The sequence below is a fragment of the Poecilia latipinna genome, unplaced genomic scaffold (genome assembly GCF_001443285.1).
Source record: "Poecilia latipinna isolate Pla-1442-1.1 unplaced genomic scaffold, P_latipinna-1.0 Scaffold123, whole genome shotgun sequence".
NCBI lineage: Eukaryota > Metazoa > Chordata > Actinopteri > Cyprinodontiformes > Poeciliidae > Poecilia > Poecilia latipinna.
This window is the reverse complement of record NW_015112739.1, coordinates 439,575-453,832: the sequence shown is the minus strand read 5'-3', so window position 1 is coordinate 453,832 and position 14,258 is coordinate 439,575. Positions and strand designations below refer to the sequence as shown.

The 14,258-nt window shown below is 37.4% G+C and overlaps 1 protein-coding gene and 1 long non-coding RNA gene across 3 annotated transcripts in view; one reads left to right on the top strand and one right to left on the bottom strand.

Annotated features, from left to right (window-relative positions):
* The window catches only part of entpd1 (ectonucleoside triphosphate diphosphohydrolase 1), a 35,467-nt gene that overhangs the window by 13,488 nt on the left and 7,721 nt on the right, over positions 1-14,258 (bottom strand). The window contains exons 1-9 of one of the 2 annotated variants that reach the window (XM_015028409.1): positions 9,942-10,810; positions 7,904-8,031; positions 7,364-7,481; positions 4,982-5,132; positions 3,926-4,085; positions 3,616-3,819; positions 3,228-3,485; positions 2,181-2,294; positions 1,904-2,041 (exon numbers count right to left, since the gene is read on the bottom strand). In XM_015028409.1, the coding sequence (XP_014883895.1) occupies positions 1,904-2,041; positions 2,181-2,294; positions 3,228-3,485; positions 3,616-3,819; positions 3,926-4,085; positions 4,982-5,132; positions 7,364-7,481; positions 7,904-8,029 (1,269 nt within the window). In that variant the 5' untranslated portion in view covers positions 8,030-8,031; positions 9,942-10,810. Of the gene's footprint in view, positions 1-1,903; positions 2,042-2,180; positions 2,295-3,227; positions 3,486-3,615; positions 3,820-3,925; positions 4,086-4,981; positions 5,133-7,363; positions 7,482-7,903; positions 8,032-9,941; positions 10,811-14,258 lie in introns of those variants that run through there. The other variant, XM_015028408.1, reaches the window with a different exon arrangement.
* The window catches only part of LOC106945015 (uncharacterized), a 67,888-nt gene continuing 54,081 nt past the window's right edge, over positions 452-14,258 (top strand). The window contains exon 1 of the long non-coding RNA XR_001424465.1: positions 452-532. This is a non-coding gene — a long non-coding RNA (uncharacterized LOC106945015). The remainder of the gene's footprint in view (positions 533-14,258) is intronic.

Sequence of the window (14,258 nt, the reverse complement as noted above, 5' to 3'; positions counted from 1 at the left end):
CCTCAAATTTGATTATACATACAATTAACATATTATTTGTTTGATTTAGGAAGTCATTGGATGAAAAAAAAATAAATCAAACATAGTTTTATTGGCCCAAAACTCTGCATCATTGTCTGGCTGAGTTGCCAACAGGAAGGCAAAATCACAAATCCAACCTTTGGAGCCAAAATAGACTCACTGATGGTAGCAGACCTATTTTTTTCTATTTTCCATGTGTCAGAACTGGGAGAAATGTTCTTAAGGTTTTAAAGAAAAATGTCAGATTTCCTACTAATTAAAGACCGTACCTTATGCAAAAAGCAAAAACACTGCTTTTTGCATAAGGTACGGTATATAAGATAGACATACCATCTTGAGCTAAACTGACAGCTGATGTTTAAAAAGAAAGACAAAGAACAGCCAGTATTCCATTCAGATGTGTATATTTTTACTGATATACATGCTTGTCCATCATTTTCACAGATCTATCCCGCCTTGATGTCAAAAGATTCCCCAGTAAAGATGATAACCTCTGTGGTACCTGGATACGGTAGGAACTTATTTTCTCCAAGCTACAATTCTTTAACATTTGGATAATAAACACCTATGTAATATTGAAAAGTGACCAAAAAATTGTCTAGAGAAATCTTGAAATGGAAACTGTGCTTGAGGTTTTTAAGTTGCTGTGCTGGCTGTTTTATAATTTATGGACCTTACAGTCATATTCTTGTAAGATCTGTAGTCTGATCCATGTTTTGTGGAAGTTTTGCTATTTCATTTGTTCCTGCGTGACTAAGCAGGTGGTTGTTTCATAGTTTTTGTTCAGATAACTGATGAAGCATTTAGAATGATTTATTTAGTTTTCAATAGAGGTGCACAGAAATAATTGTGGGATTTCACTTAATGTTAAGCCATATATAATAAAACATATAGTAGTATATATTTCCTATTCATTAGGTGGATCAAAACTGGGCACACTCTGTTTTTTGTCTATAAGCTTTGGAGTCAACAGCATGTATGTTTATGAATTTCTTTTGAGCTTAGTACAAATCAGATGAACATGTGTCTTAACTTTATGTTTTATTCAAAATGAAGCTTCGCAGACTTGTTCTATTTACTTTTCCAATGATGAGGTTTAGTACTTAGGGGAAAAAAATGGTATTAATTAGACAAACTTAAAATTTAGCAGGACACACTACAGAGAAAACAGGAACGCTGTATTTGTCAGGAAAAAGCCTGATCCCTGCATTTCTAGTTTAACATGAAACCTTGAATTTCTGTCAATTTTCAGTTTTCCCTTAACGACAAAATACAAAGTTTAAAATTTCTCTTTTTCCTTGCATAATCTAAACTGCTACAGGATCTACAGTTTAGTTTTCTGCCTAAATATCTGCAATGGAAAGGACATCCTTTGATCCTTCTTTACAAGACAGAGTTTGTGTTATTGGTTGATGTAGGATTGAGGAACAATACAGTCATGAAGAGTAAGGCTGTGTCACATGCCAGGTGACAAAGCAATACAAAGCAAAAATGGGTCATGTGCCAGCTGTTACCATATGTGTGTGTGTGTGTGTGTGTATATATATATATATATATATATATATATATATATATATATATATATATATATATATATATATATATATATATATATATATTTCAGTTTTAAATAAAAGCTGTTTCATTTTAGGTATTTATTTAATTTAGTGTGTAAATACCGTACAAAAATTGTATTTTACTCAAGTTATCATACAATGAGAACCTCATACCAGTCAATACCTACTGAGTAGTTTTTCCATTAAAAGTTATAATTTAAGGATTTTGCCATCAGTGAGGATAAAACAGGATGTAGCAGAAGTTTGAAAGGAGGCGTTGGCCTTGAATGTGCGGAACAGGAAAGTGTGGGTGGTGATCTACTGACCTCTTTGATGAATTTTATCTTAGAGAATGTCTCCTTGGTGAAGTTGTATCCTTCTGTCAACAGTGTGACAATGTATGTGCCAGAAAAGCAATATTCGGCCAGGTATTTCTCTTTAACCTTTGGGTGTTGCTGCTTTATCTGTTCAAACAATTTAAATGTTGGGATATTATCAATGCACAGTACAGAAAATACTGAAGGAGTTTATTTAAAAAGTGGAAATGTATTAATGCAGCAAATCAGTTTTCAGCATGCGTCTTATAAATAAAAATGGCCCAACCTGATTCCACGGGGTTTCACAGTAGTTTGCTAGATTGGCCTTCACAGTTTCTAATGGGATGGAACTATCAGTCAGGTTGAGGAAGTTCATCACAAAGTAGTACGCAGAGAAGGCCTACAATGAGAGAGGAAATGGGACAAAGGATATGAGCTTTATATTTAGAAGAATGAAGCATTGCCCTTTTGTTCTATTCTTCTATTTGACACACAAGGCTAACATACCGACTTATTATGTTTGCTGCCAGGAGAAATTTTAGAGAATCGGCTTATAAAAATATCAGGTTTTTAGTTTACTTTTTGAAATACAGTTCTGTTAACTTGACTGTTTTTTCTAAAAACTTTAATGTTTTACAAAATATGTCTGAAAATAGAGGTGACTCACAATGGTGAGGGGTATTTCCAGGGAATTGGTTCCAGAGCTAAATTGGAAGTTGTATTTTATTAGCACCATTAAAAAAAAAATCAGTTTCATTGCTATCTTTCACATAAAATATTGGTGTTATGTCAAGTCTTTGCTGGGCCAGAGAAAAGAACTACGATCGTCAGGAGGTGGTGGTTGGATCATGCAAGCCAACAACCAATAAAATATTCTTATTTAGTTGTTTTCCCTTTTTATCTACCAAGTTTAGGAAAAATAATAACTTAACAATTAAAATAGTGATTGGGAAAGAGACTGGAATTGACCAGTTTTTGCCCTGATTGGCTCTGATCAGTGTTTGGCTGGTCAAATACTGACAAAACTGATTTGTTTCCCTCTATTTATTAAAACTTTGAATTCCCATATTTTTCTAAGCCTGGGTACCAACACTAGAACTGTGTTGGTGGAAACAGCCTAGAGCCTTTTTCACCTATTTTAAAGATACAGTAACCAGTCTGTTTGACGTAAAAAATAGTTGGTTTCTTTTGAAAATGATTTAAGTCTTGATTGAAAAAGTCAAGCAGTAAAAATGTTATCATCATAAAATGCAGAAATGTTGTAGACCTCTAGAGAAATGACTCGTATGATGTATGAACTTTTACAAAAACACAAACATCTGAACTATTTTACCCCAAATGATCCTTGCAGAGGTGGCTGGAAGATCCCGTTGAAAGAGCATCTACTGTATTTGCAGGACGTAAAGTTAAACAGAGTTTTGACAACTTCTTGGCATTGAAAAAAGTTTCCTACTCCTGTGTGAGTGAAGTTTAAAGGAGCTTCTTTGGGTTTCCTTTCTGAGACACATGGGCTGTCATACAGGGCGTTGTAATTCCTTGTCACTGAATAGCCTGGGTGGAAGCACGGATCAGACATTGTTACTGGACCTGACTAGGAAAGAGATTGAAAAAGAGACGCAGGAAATGTATTTAGGTAACTTGATAAATTGCTCTAAATTTTACCCAAAGTCACTGAAAATCACAGAATGAACCTTGAACATTTAAAAATCTCAAAGGATTACCTGAGTCTGATGCGCCAGAGCCATTCTTAGCACTTGGTCCTTCCCATAGCAAAGGAAACTGTGAGTGTACAGATTGTAGTCATTTCCATAGAGTCGGAAGGCCACAGAGTTGCTTGGTGACTCTGAAATGTCATATTCATGAGGTACAAAGCTGATTTGAGTTGAGGCCCCACCAAGGTCAAGAGCTCCTGTTGTTTCTAGACCCTGAAGCAAAAACAAGAGAGAAATGAAGTGGTGACACCCTTGCACATACAAAAACTTTGAAATTTGACAGACTTGCATTGATCTGTATCTAGATCTGTTGACAAACCTGTTTGAGGCGATCATCCAAGTAGTTGACGGTGACCCAGCCGAAGGCGCCCTCCTCTTGCCCGCTGAGTATTCTCGCCCCCTGATACGAAAAAGGGAATCCTTGCAGGGCTTTCTCCACAGCCTCAAACACCTTGTCTGATGCCTCTCTGTTCTCTATACTGCACACACACACACACCATCAGCAACTTCATACAGTGAGTCACATGCATAATTCAAAACAATGCAGCTACTAATAAATAATGAACGAACTGTATCATTTAAAATTGCTTTGACAGCAAGATATTCATTTCCCTGTCACTAAAGTTTGCACGGACATAAATTACAACATTTGTCAGTGGAAAAGGTGGATAGCTGGATTTTCTTCTTTACAATGCAAATACAACTAAAGAGTTGAGTCTCATGGGATTATGTGAAGCACTGAGTCTCCCTTTGTACACAAATGCATACAATGCAACATGCATGTTACTGGGAAGTTCAACTTGGCTGCACACATTAACCCATCAATACTAGTTTCACTAAGTGCTAAAATTAAAGTTTCCATTAAAACCTATATTTGAGAAATAAACTTTTGGATCAACTCTGTGTGTTATTTTTTATTTTTTTTGTCCTCTTGTAATCTCATCAAATGTCCCACATGGTAATTGTAAATGAATGTATTTTGTATTATTTCTATGCACAAATGATTTTATTTTGAAAAACGGCTTATATTAAGTACTGTGGGTTCAGTACAGTCTGTGGATCTCAACAAAAAAACTGTTGGCATTAGGTGTCATTTCATTTACAAATGGCAAGCACATCTAATAAGAGTTTAGCTCATCAGTAGTTCAGGACATTTGAGCTCATTAGAGATCAGTGCTGCAATAAAGATTCAGGTTCAGGATTTCTGTTATTGGTAGAACTACCACAGAGATACTACTTTGCTTGCATTTCTGCTTGACTGGACCATAACAATGTTGCCATGTTGTGTGTTGAGGCTTGTCAAACTGGCACTCAAATCTGTTTATTTTTTTTAAATTATGTTTTAAGTTGCATTACAGATATATGTTGAACTTACTTCAGCAGTCTCATTCCAGCTGTAGCCCCCAGATAGAGCGGGGTCTCCTGGTGTCTCCTTGAGGGAACCTGCATCTCGGCTTCTCGCATGCACTCTGTCAGTGACACTCCAGCCTTCTCTGGTTCAGCTGCATAGCTTGAGATACCTTTACCTGTAAGAATAATTAAATTTTAGGAGGAAGCTGAAATCTTTGTTAAAAACAGGAAGCTCTGAAGAGTTTTTGATATTTGGACAAGAATCTGCTAGGATGGTAACGAACAGGCCAGACTTGAGTTGATCTACAGGTGGTCTTCGTAAAGCTGTTGTGAATTAGACACGGTTGAAGTATGTTGGCCCCTGTTCTGATCCATGAAAGAAACAAATAGCTCACAGGTTTTTCTGCTCAGTTTGTGATTTAAAGTGTTAACTTAATTTGACCTTGTTCACAAGATGTTATGCAAAGCCAGACCGTGAGGACGTCTTGTTTCTCTGCTTAGTGGTCCAGTTTACATGGTCATCATGACAGAACCTTTCAAGTGCTGAGCAGGATGTAATATGGGCAGTCTGACCTGACCGCAGCTGTTCAAGTTAAAATTTAAAGTATTTTCGGCTACCGCTGTTCTGGTTTGTTGGATTTTATGAGCTAAACCCTCAAACTGTGTGCTTCTGCTGCGAGACTTCCTGTCACTGAAGGTCTTTATTTCAACCACCTTTTTCCTATCAGTGCTTATAAAACCCATAATGGTTGCCCATTTTTCTGTTTACCAGTCACTAAAGAATTTTAGTAAAACTGACTGAAACTGCTCCATATGCAGTTTCAGTCAGATATTTGTAAAAATTCATAATGGGCATGCAGATTATTAGCTTTGGGTCATTCTTTGTCTATAAGCATAATTTTATACTCAGTGATTTAAAAAAAAACAATTTGGATGCTCAGTACAGATTTTCTTTTTACTGTAACTAATCTAGTCCAAATATTTTTGGGCAAAATTGAGGGTCAGGGATCAATTTACTGTTTGGATCACAAATTATTTCCAGCTTTTAACAATCAGGCTAGGAGTCAAGCTAAGCATTTCAAAGTGGCAACTCCCATTCTACCATTTTGTTTAATGAAGACTGCAATGCAGCTGCTTTTGCCAGTAGTGCTGCTCATTTTGCTGCTTCATACCTCATTGGGGATGAGAGATAAAATCCTTTTCACAATATATTGAGATTTGGACAAGAACAATTCTCACTTGATGAACAAACATCAGAGCTTAATTATTTTTATTTTAATTTGTGACCTAATATTGAGGAACGAAAAATGGAACTTCATGTTCCGTAATCGGAAAGTATAAGAACACAGTCCTTAATCACCACATTAACTCTGTATTAAACTAAAAGAAAACCTGAGGAACTCTTTTACATGGTTCTGCCTCCAGGAGGAAGTAAAACGCTAATGTTTACCTGCCAGCATTAACTGGCAGACTATTGAGCTAGATATGTCTATGATTTACAGTAGCATCTTAACCTTTTGCGTTATAATCAAATCCTGAAGTGACTAAATATTCTCACTCCTAGGGTTAGATTCTCGCTCCTGTTTTTAGATATTTTCAGGTACAAAATGGTTCCATCTACCTGGACTAATCTCTCAGCAATGTGCCCCAGGATACTAAATGATGCATGGATGATGACGCTGATGCTCCTCCCTTTTGCTGTCTTTTACATGTGAGATGATGGAGAACACAAAAGTACATCCACACATGTCACAACATTTAATAAAGCGTTTCTATGGGAACTCAGTTTGTTGGATGGGCCTGGAAATATGCTTTCCAATAACAATATGAAAATAAAAATTTTAATGATTACCTTTTATTTGGTGAGCCAACACCAAAATTGAGCAAGACTTGTATTTGTGCATCCTGAGCTTCGGGAATGGTTCTTACCTCAATCCTAATGAAACTTTGTTGGCTATGATTAAAAGATGACTCTTTTTAGTGAACCAACCAATTTAAATAAGTAGTTGACCCTTATTGCTAATCCAGCATAAAAAGTTATAGAGGCTAATGAAGCCATTAAGAAAATACAACCAAGTTGTTTCACTGCTAAAGCAACAGATTTTAGACAGATGCACATTTTCCAGGGAAGCCTTGTTGAAATTGAAGCAGTTAATTTAGATCTTTCCTCAGATAATAATATCACTTATTATCTATGCCCTTTATTTGCTCTTGAGGCACCGCAGAAAGACTTCAAGCCTTGGTTGTTTATCACAATTCATATTGTTATCGCAACATTCACCAGTATTACCGCATATCAGATTTTATCCTGATACATGGACCCTATTTATATTCATTAGAAATTATGTAGTGTAGTATTAAATGATTCAACGCTATGCATGCACAGCTTTCGCTGTCTTGACTTTACCTTTTACTTTGCAGGAATGCTTCTGTTCAACTCTTCCAGTGTTGTTATCCTTCTCCGCTGGCCACTCGTAGATATAAAGAGCTGTGTGGGAAGAGCCGGCGTCGAGCACAATCCCATACTGAACGGGGACAGAAGGAGGAATTTCTGTTTATGCTGTGTGAGCCATTAATTCTGAAACAGTTCTTTCCAGATATGCCATTTTGAATCCCGGCTGTAGTGATTGCATAACACATAGACAAATATACTAGAGTTACCTCCCAAGCATGTTAAAGTTTGTGAAACAGGAAAAGACTCATCAAGTAAACTTATGACGTCCACTACAATTAGATTGCTTAGAAGTTCAAACTCTGACAAAAAACAAGGATTTATCTTATCAGCATCTGCTGATAAGATAAATCCTGCTTGTGCATTCCTAAAATCAATAGCACAGGTTGAAAACTTGAGGTCATACTGACTGCATATCAAATTTGATAGACGGGTTTTAGGCTAGGGTTACTCCCATACATGACCTCCACACTTTAATAATTTCTTTTAGCATACCTTGTACTTTTGGGGGACTGGCCTGTTCTGCAAAACTGCAACCGTCACCAGGGCAACAATCGCTATGACACCAATCACAGTGATGATGATGGTCAGCGGTGTGTGCCAGGGGTTCTTCTCTTTCATCTCTGAGAGCGGGGGCGGAAATACAGACAGACAGAAGGGGGAGACAGGAAGGAAACGGCAGAGGGGTTGCCAAGGTAGAAAAGGGGTAGACGGGAACACAGTGGAAATGGGTTTAGGGGGGAAATGTTAGCCGGTCTTGCATCCAGATGTTTAAGTCACAGCATGTGGGAATCTGTTGGAGGTTGCGTATTGTGTTTAATTGTTTTGCTTGTAACCAAGGGTTACAGATGGATTTCTGATTCGGTGCGTCTGATCTCCCTCCTTTCTCTTCATTTATTCTAGGGGAGGTTTAGTTATCTCAGACGCAGAACATTTGAGATATTTTTCCACTGAAGTATTTGAGTAATGCTCAAAGATCAACAGGATTTCCACTCTGGAAAGAGTTTAAAGACCTAGTCTCAATAATAGCTTAGCTGTTTACACAGCATAGGGAAACAGTTGGCTGAACTCAAACAGATGCTTTTATTAGGGCAGCCCTATTAAGACATGTTTAGACAAGTGTCACTAAGCAGTTATTAATCTTAAACAGCATCTTATATGAGATATAAATTTTAAAATGAATACGTTTTGGTTTGCTACTTCTCTCTCTGGCTTCTTCTGGATTAAATCTGCCATGGTTTCATAGAGTGACTGAATTTGCATCACCTGCTCACTCCACCATCACCTTCCATTTATCTGGGACAGGCTACCGGTGATAGCAGGTAGCCCTTACAGCACAAGGGAACTCATTCCCTCCCATATATTCAAAATAGAAAAATAATGTTATTTTGACTGCTAAAATAACTTGGACACAACATTTACAATAATGCAATTTATAAGTTATTTATTCTGATACATAGATGTAAGCAAAATATAGTGGACAGCTGCCTATTCATGTTCAGTATTTTCCTGTCAAACATGACTTGAAAATTTACTGCAAGAAATCTAGCTATTGGCAGATCTTTCCATAGAGCATGTGTAAAATATTTGAAAAAAAATGCAGCTTGCAAAGCTGAGGTGCCTTGGCATTGTGCTACTTGACACATTATAGGCTGGCATGTGCAAAGCAATAAGGCCAGGAGCTCCAATTATATTCCTTATCGCTGATTGGCTGTAGATGTCAGCTTTTACAATAGTGCTAAGACAGTTTCTGCTGTCCATAACATTGAATCTTAAAGTATATTTGGTGTTTTAACTATTAAAATTGGGAGTTATGAGGATTTTTAGAGGAGGTCTCATATGTTTGCATATTTTGGCAAAAGATGTCCTAAATATGGCGATAATTTTAACATTCATTGTACACAGAACCAAGGTGTAACAATCTTATTTTATCACTTTATCAGAAAAGCTGGTTGTTGCACTTTAGTTTCCAGCCCATGACTGGCTATTTTTGCAACTGCAAAATGGCTACATTTATTTTTCTTGCAACTTCTGCATGAATGTTCTAGCAGCTGTCCACCAGTAAGCTAACCAGCAATACACAGCAGCATTTTGGAAAAAACTTTAGCTTTTTTCTTTTACTTCCTTTAGTTTTCAAAACTTTTGTTGTACGATTAATGGTCTCATGCGGAGCACTGTTGTCATTAGTGTGTTTAAAAAGAACAGGTTGTTCGTATCCAGTCACTGTAACTCAGACTGATGAGTAAGATAATGCTTTAAAACCTCAATTATGCAGACTTCCATGCACACACAGAAATACACATATTACAAACTGACGGACACTATTCAAGAGCACACGACAGCTGTCAAACAACCCCCAGCACAGTGTTCTGTGCGTATAACACAGTACAAATATGAGCGAGAAGCAGCTCTGCTCTACCACATCAGCAGAACCTGCAGCTGATTGTAACCCTGACCTTTATCCTCACAGAAACTCCAAAACCTAGAGTGTAGCAATACAACAAGCCAGTGGCAAACAGAGTGCTTCACTTACCTCTGTCAGTGAAGTTGGCAATAATAGTGAACGAAGGGGAGTGGATCCCGAGAGAGAAAAAGGGAGGGGAGAGAGAAGGAGAGAGAGAGAGAGAAAATACAGACAAGACAGGGAGAGGAGAGAAAGGCAGGTTTTCAGCTGTGGCCAGACAGAGAATTGGAATAAAACTGAGTGCTGTCAGAGCAGTTCTCTAGAATGAGTTTGGCATTTCCTCCCCTAGCCGGGGAAGTAAAACTGGTCACTGTGGAAACACAGCTAGCCAACTGTTTGTTGATAGGCAAGCACGCGCTCGTGCGAGCTTGGACCCCTTAAAAGTTCTCTAAACTAATGAGAGCCACATGCTCTAACTGTTTGTTCTCCCGGCGGGACGTTTGGTGGGAGGGGGACCGGGGACTCCCTTGTTTGGCTCGCTTTTTATCACCAGGAGGCTGTGATGTCATCTCACTGATGGATTGGAATTCCCTTTTCTTTTTGGTTGTGCGTGTGTCTGCATGTTCTGACTTTGGTGCAGACTCAAAACATGACTTGCCTGCAGATATGTTGATCCATTCACAGATGGTCCTGCTGTTTATTTCTCCTTCTTGCCACACATCTCCAAATGTGCAATCACTTGTGCTTACACACACAGAGGAGACGTACAGTCAGCTTCTAATTTTTCTAAACACAATAAATTAAAGAGGCTTTATTTTTTTTAGATTTTTTTTTCTGATGACTTCAAAAACTGAGCTGATTGTTTATTATTCTGTGTCAATTTGCCTTTTTACGGTGTTTGGGAAAAGTGCAAAAAGCTTTTGCACTTGATGACAAGTATCAGCTTTAAGCCAGAAGTATAACGCAATCCATCAAGTTCCGTTTACAAGAAATAACCCAGAGCTCTGAATAATTTGGTCAGATTCTATCATTAAACTTGGTCAACCTGTGAGAGGATCTGGTGATTTATTAAAAGCAGAACGTTGCAGTTTTTGTCTATTGCGCTCCTTCTAGACCTTCAAAACATATAAAATCATGACTTTATTTTTTTCAATCTAGGCAGCTCATATAGTCTAAAATCAACAGGTTTTCTGAACTACAGTTTAACTATTTAAAAGACGAGATGGAGCATCTCTTTGCAGAGATAATAAAAGCTAGCCACTTATGTTCCTTTTTTTTGTTACAAGTTGTGTCCAAGTGTCCAAGTAGAGCTGTACAATACTTCACTCTGCAAATATTGAGACAACTAAAACCACAAGTAATGAACTGGACTTGTTACAAATAAGTCACTTAAACAATGAAACCTTTTATCTGTCAGGTTCTGCTTAAACTACTGGATGTGTTTAATTCTCAATGGTGATTTGGATTGTTTTACTTCAGGCTAAGGAAGAAAAACAAAGACAACAATTGAATTACTTCTGAACACTGAGAAACACAAACTCTGGCTAACTTAAGAAACTTCCTTAAAGAAAGGCTGTGCAATGTTGTTTAGGACACTGAATGTTCAAAAGTACATTTAATATTAGGAAAACAAATTTAAATTATCCTCAAATATTCAATTCAATTCTTTTATTTATAAAGCACTAGGAATTTCCTGATCCAGTTACGTAATCTGAAATTGGGCCCGATGGCATAGTTTCAGAATCGATTGAAATTGGGCATTGCAACCTGATAAGGGACAACGTAGAGTTGCTATATTTAGTATTTAGTGACTTTTCAGACCCCTACATTGACTTTTTTTCTCAATAACTCTAGCAACAACGACTTTATCTCTAGTTTATTGGACCATACCAATTATTTATGTTTCTCATGACAAATTCCTTCCTTTTGCACAATCCTAATGGATGCAAACAAGTTTGAAGAACTAGTTGGGTGCCTAGCCCCGTTTCTTCTCCACCAGGGCAGCCACCGCACAACTGTCAGTGCTGCATAGAATGACAGTCATGCTTCATGTCCTTGCGACTGGTTGCACTGACTCAACGTTATCAGCTCGGTGTAGCACACAAAACAGTTCGATAAGAACATTTTCCTGCTGAGCAGTTTCCTGTGTGACTCAGTGCATCACTAAGTATGTAGCTGCATTGTAAAAAGTGAGTTAGTTGGTTGACATTGCCTCTGTTGCTATTTTAAATAATTAAACCCACAGTAGTAAGGCCAAGTAAATATTTTCAGTGCTGTTCTTAAGTTGTCTTAAAGTGCAACTGTATTAGGCTAACCCTGAAACGATGTTTGTAGGTCAAAGTTTTACAAAAAATGGAAATTGGTCACAAAATCCAGATTATCCAGATCTGTGCACTTCTACTCATAAATTTCTTTAAAACTAAATTGGACTTGAATTATTTTTCAAAATTCCTTAAACATTTACATGAACTGTCTGGGATGGAAAGAAACATATCTTTAAAAAGAAAAAAAAGAGGAAATATAACCCAGACACCATCCTAGAGCTAACTTTGATTTAAGCACAGTGTCTGACCCTGTCAGCATGTGTGTCTGACCTCCATCTTCCAACTTCAGTCTTGCAAAATCCAACAAAATGTTCCTCCAAGACTTGGAGCTATAATAAAAAAAGAATTAAATCATATGTTTTCCATATATGGCCCTAATTTATGCAGCAGTTTCTGTCCGTCACACATTATAAATGCATGAGGATGCATGGAATTTATATGCTGGTGAGGAAAACAGCACGTCTTTGTATGAATAATGGTTTTCTACCATTCTAAGCCTTAATAGAGTACAAATCAAAGTGAGTCACTGACAGTGGTTACAGTAGAAATGTGATGCTCACCGAATTAGTATTTCAGTCTTCCTCACAATTGTTTTCAAATCTAAGAAATGGGCATATTGAAATATTTAAACTAAATTTATGTTAAAATCCATATAGAGCAACATTATCTACCTGTGCTTTCTGAAAATGACACGTTTGGCTTGTGTCATTTGCTTGTTGAGACAGAGAACAAGGGCTCTGCCAAGCAGGAGTTTTAGTGCATGAGATCATGAAGAAGGTCTGTGGAATATCCACAGACCTGTGGGATACACCCACACTTGCAAGTTAGTCTCTTCTTGCATAATGCATTTATCTATCTATGATTTCCAAATTATCAGATCAGTCCAAGTCCTAGTCTGCTCCATGTTTTCATAATGGATCTCAAATGGTTAAGGAGAAGTGGCTACCAACTAAAATTATCTTATTTCCAAAAACTGGCTTCAAAACACACTTCTAGGTCAAGACACACTTGCGCAAGGATTTCACCAGTGTTTCCATTTCCGACCTCTCAACAAAAACTGAAGTGTTAACTTCAGACTAGGATTTCCCTAATGTTGACATAATCAAAGAGAAGAGGTGCAGGAGAAGCAAGAGCCAAAAACACAGAGATAAACACTGTATAGCAACACAGAAAGACATTTAGAAACTCTGTCTATGTCAAGAGTCTTGTCTAAATATTTTGGTCAGTTTTGAGCAAACTAAGTTCCTAAAATTGTGTTTCAAGGATGTATATTTATCTTTATATGACCTATTTTGTGCAGTGAACATGAGGATAATGTAAATGAACAACATATCTATTCAGATCCTCTCCCCTAAAGATAATAGCTTGCCACATGACTGGACAAATCCCTAAATGATGTCCTAAAAATCTTAAACCCTAATTCTAACCTATAAGACTTGCGTAACATATGACACCAGACAAAACAGCCTTATTTAACAAGCATGCAGGCTACAATTAAAACTTGTCATTTAAAGTTACGTGGCATTTAGTTGCGAGAACAAATGTGAGACCTGCACACACTCAAACATTAAAGTAATGTTCTATTAACCTGGCATATATTTGCTCGATTGAAGACGCCATGACTAGAGTGTTCACTCTTGATGATCTGATCTTCTATCTGTTTGCCTGAGGGCAAGATATGATGAGTGAGAGACGTTCTGAATAGTGCACCTTTACATTCAGCAGTGAGTCGAGGGATGACAGAGTTGTGGATCATCAGTGGGGTTTTGTAATGATAGGAAGACATCACAATAATGTGAGGCAGGTTGCCTGTAAGGCAGGTTCTAAAATTATGGTGCTATTTGGTGGTTAGGACAAACCTCTCATAACAGCTTTGTGTTGACATGTTTTGTGTAGAGTAATACGCATTAGTCAACAGCACTGAAACCATGGGGAAGACAAATGTTTGTGTTCTATTAGAGACTCAGTTTAAATCACATTTTTAACATTTAAACAAAAAATCAAATGTCAGGAGACGCAACAGTGAAGGGCGCGCGCCTCCTTTCACTCAAACTAGACACAGGCTGACCTGTATGGATATTTACATCAACTTACTTTGAGGAATTCTGATCCTTTGGAGAAC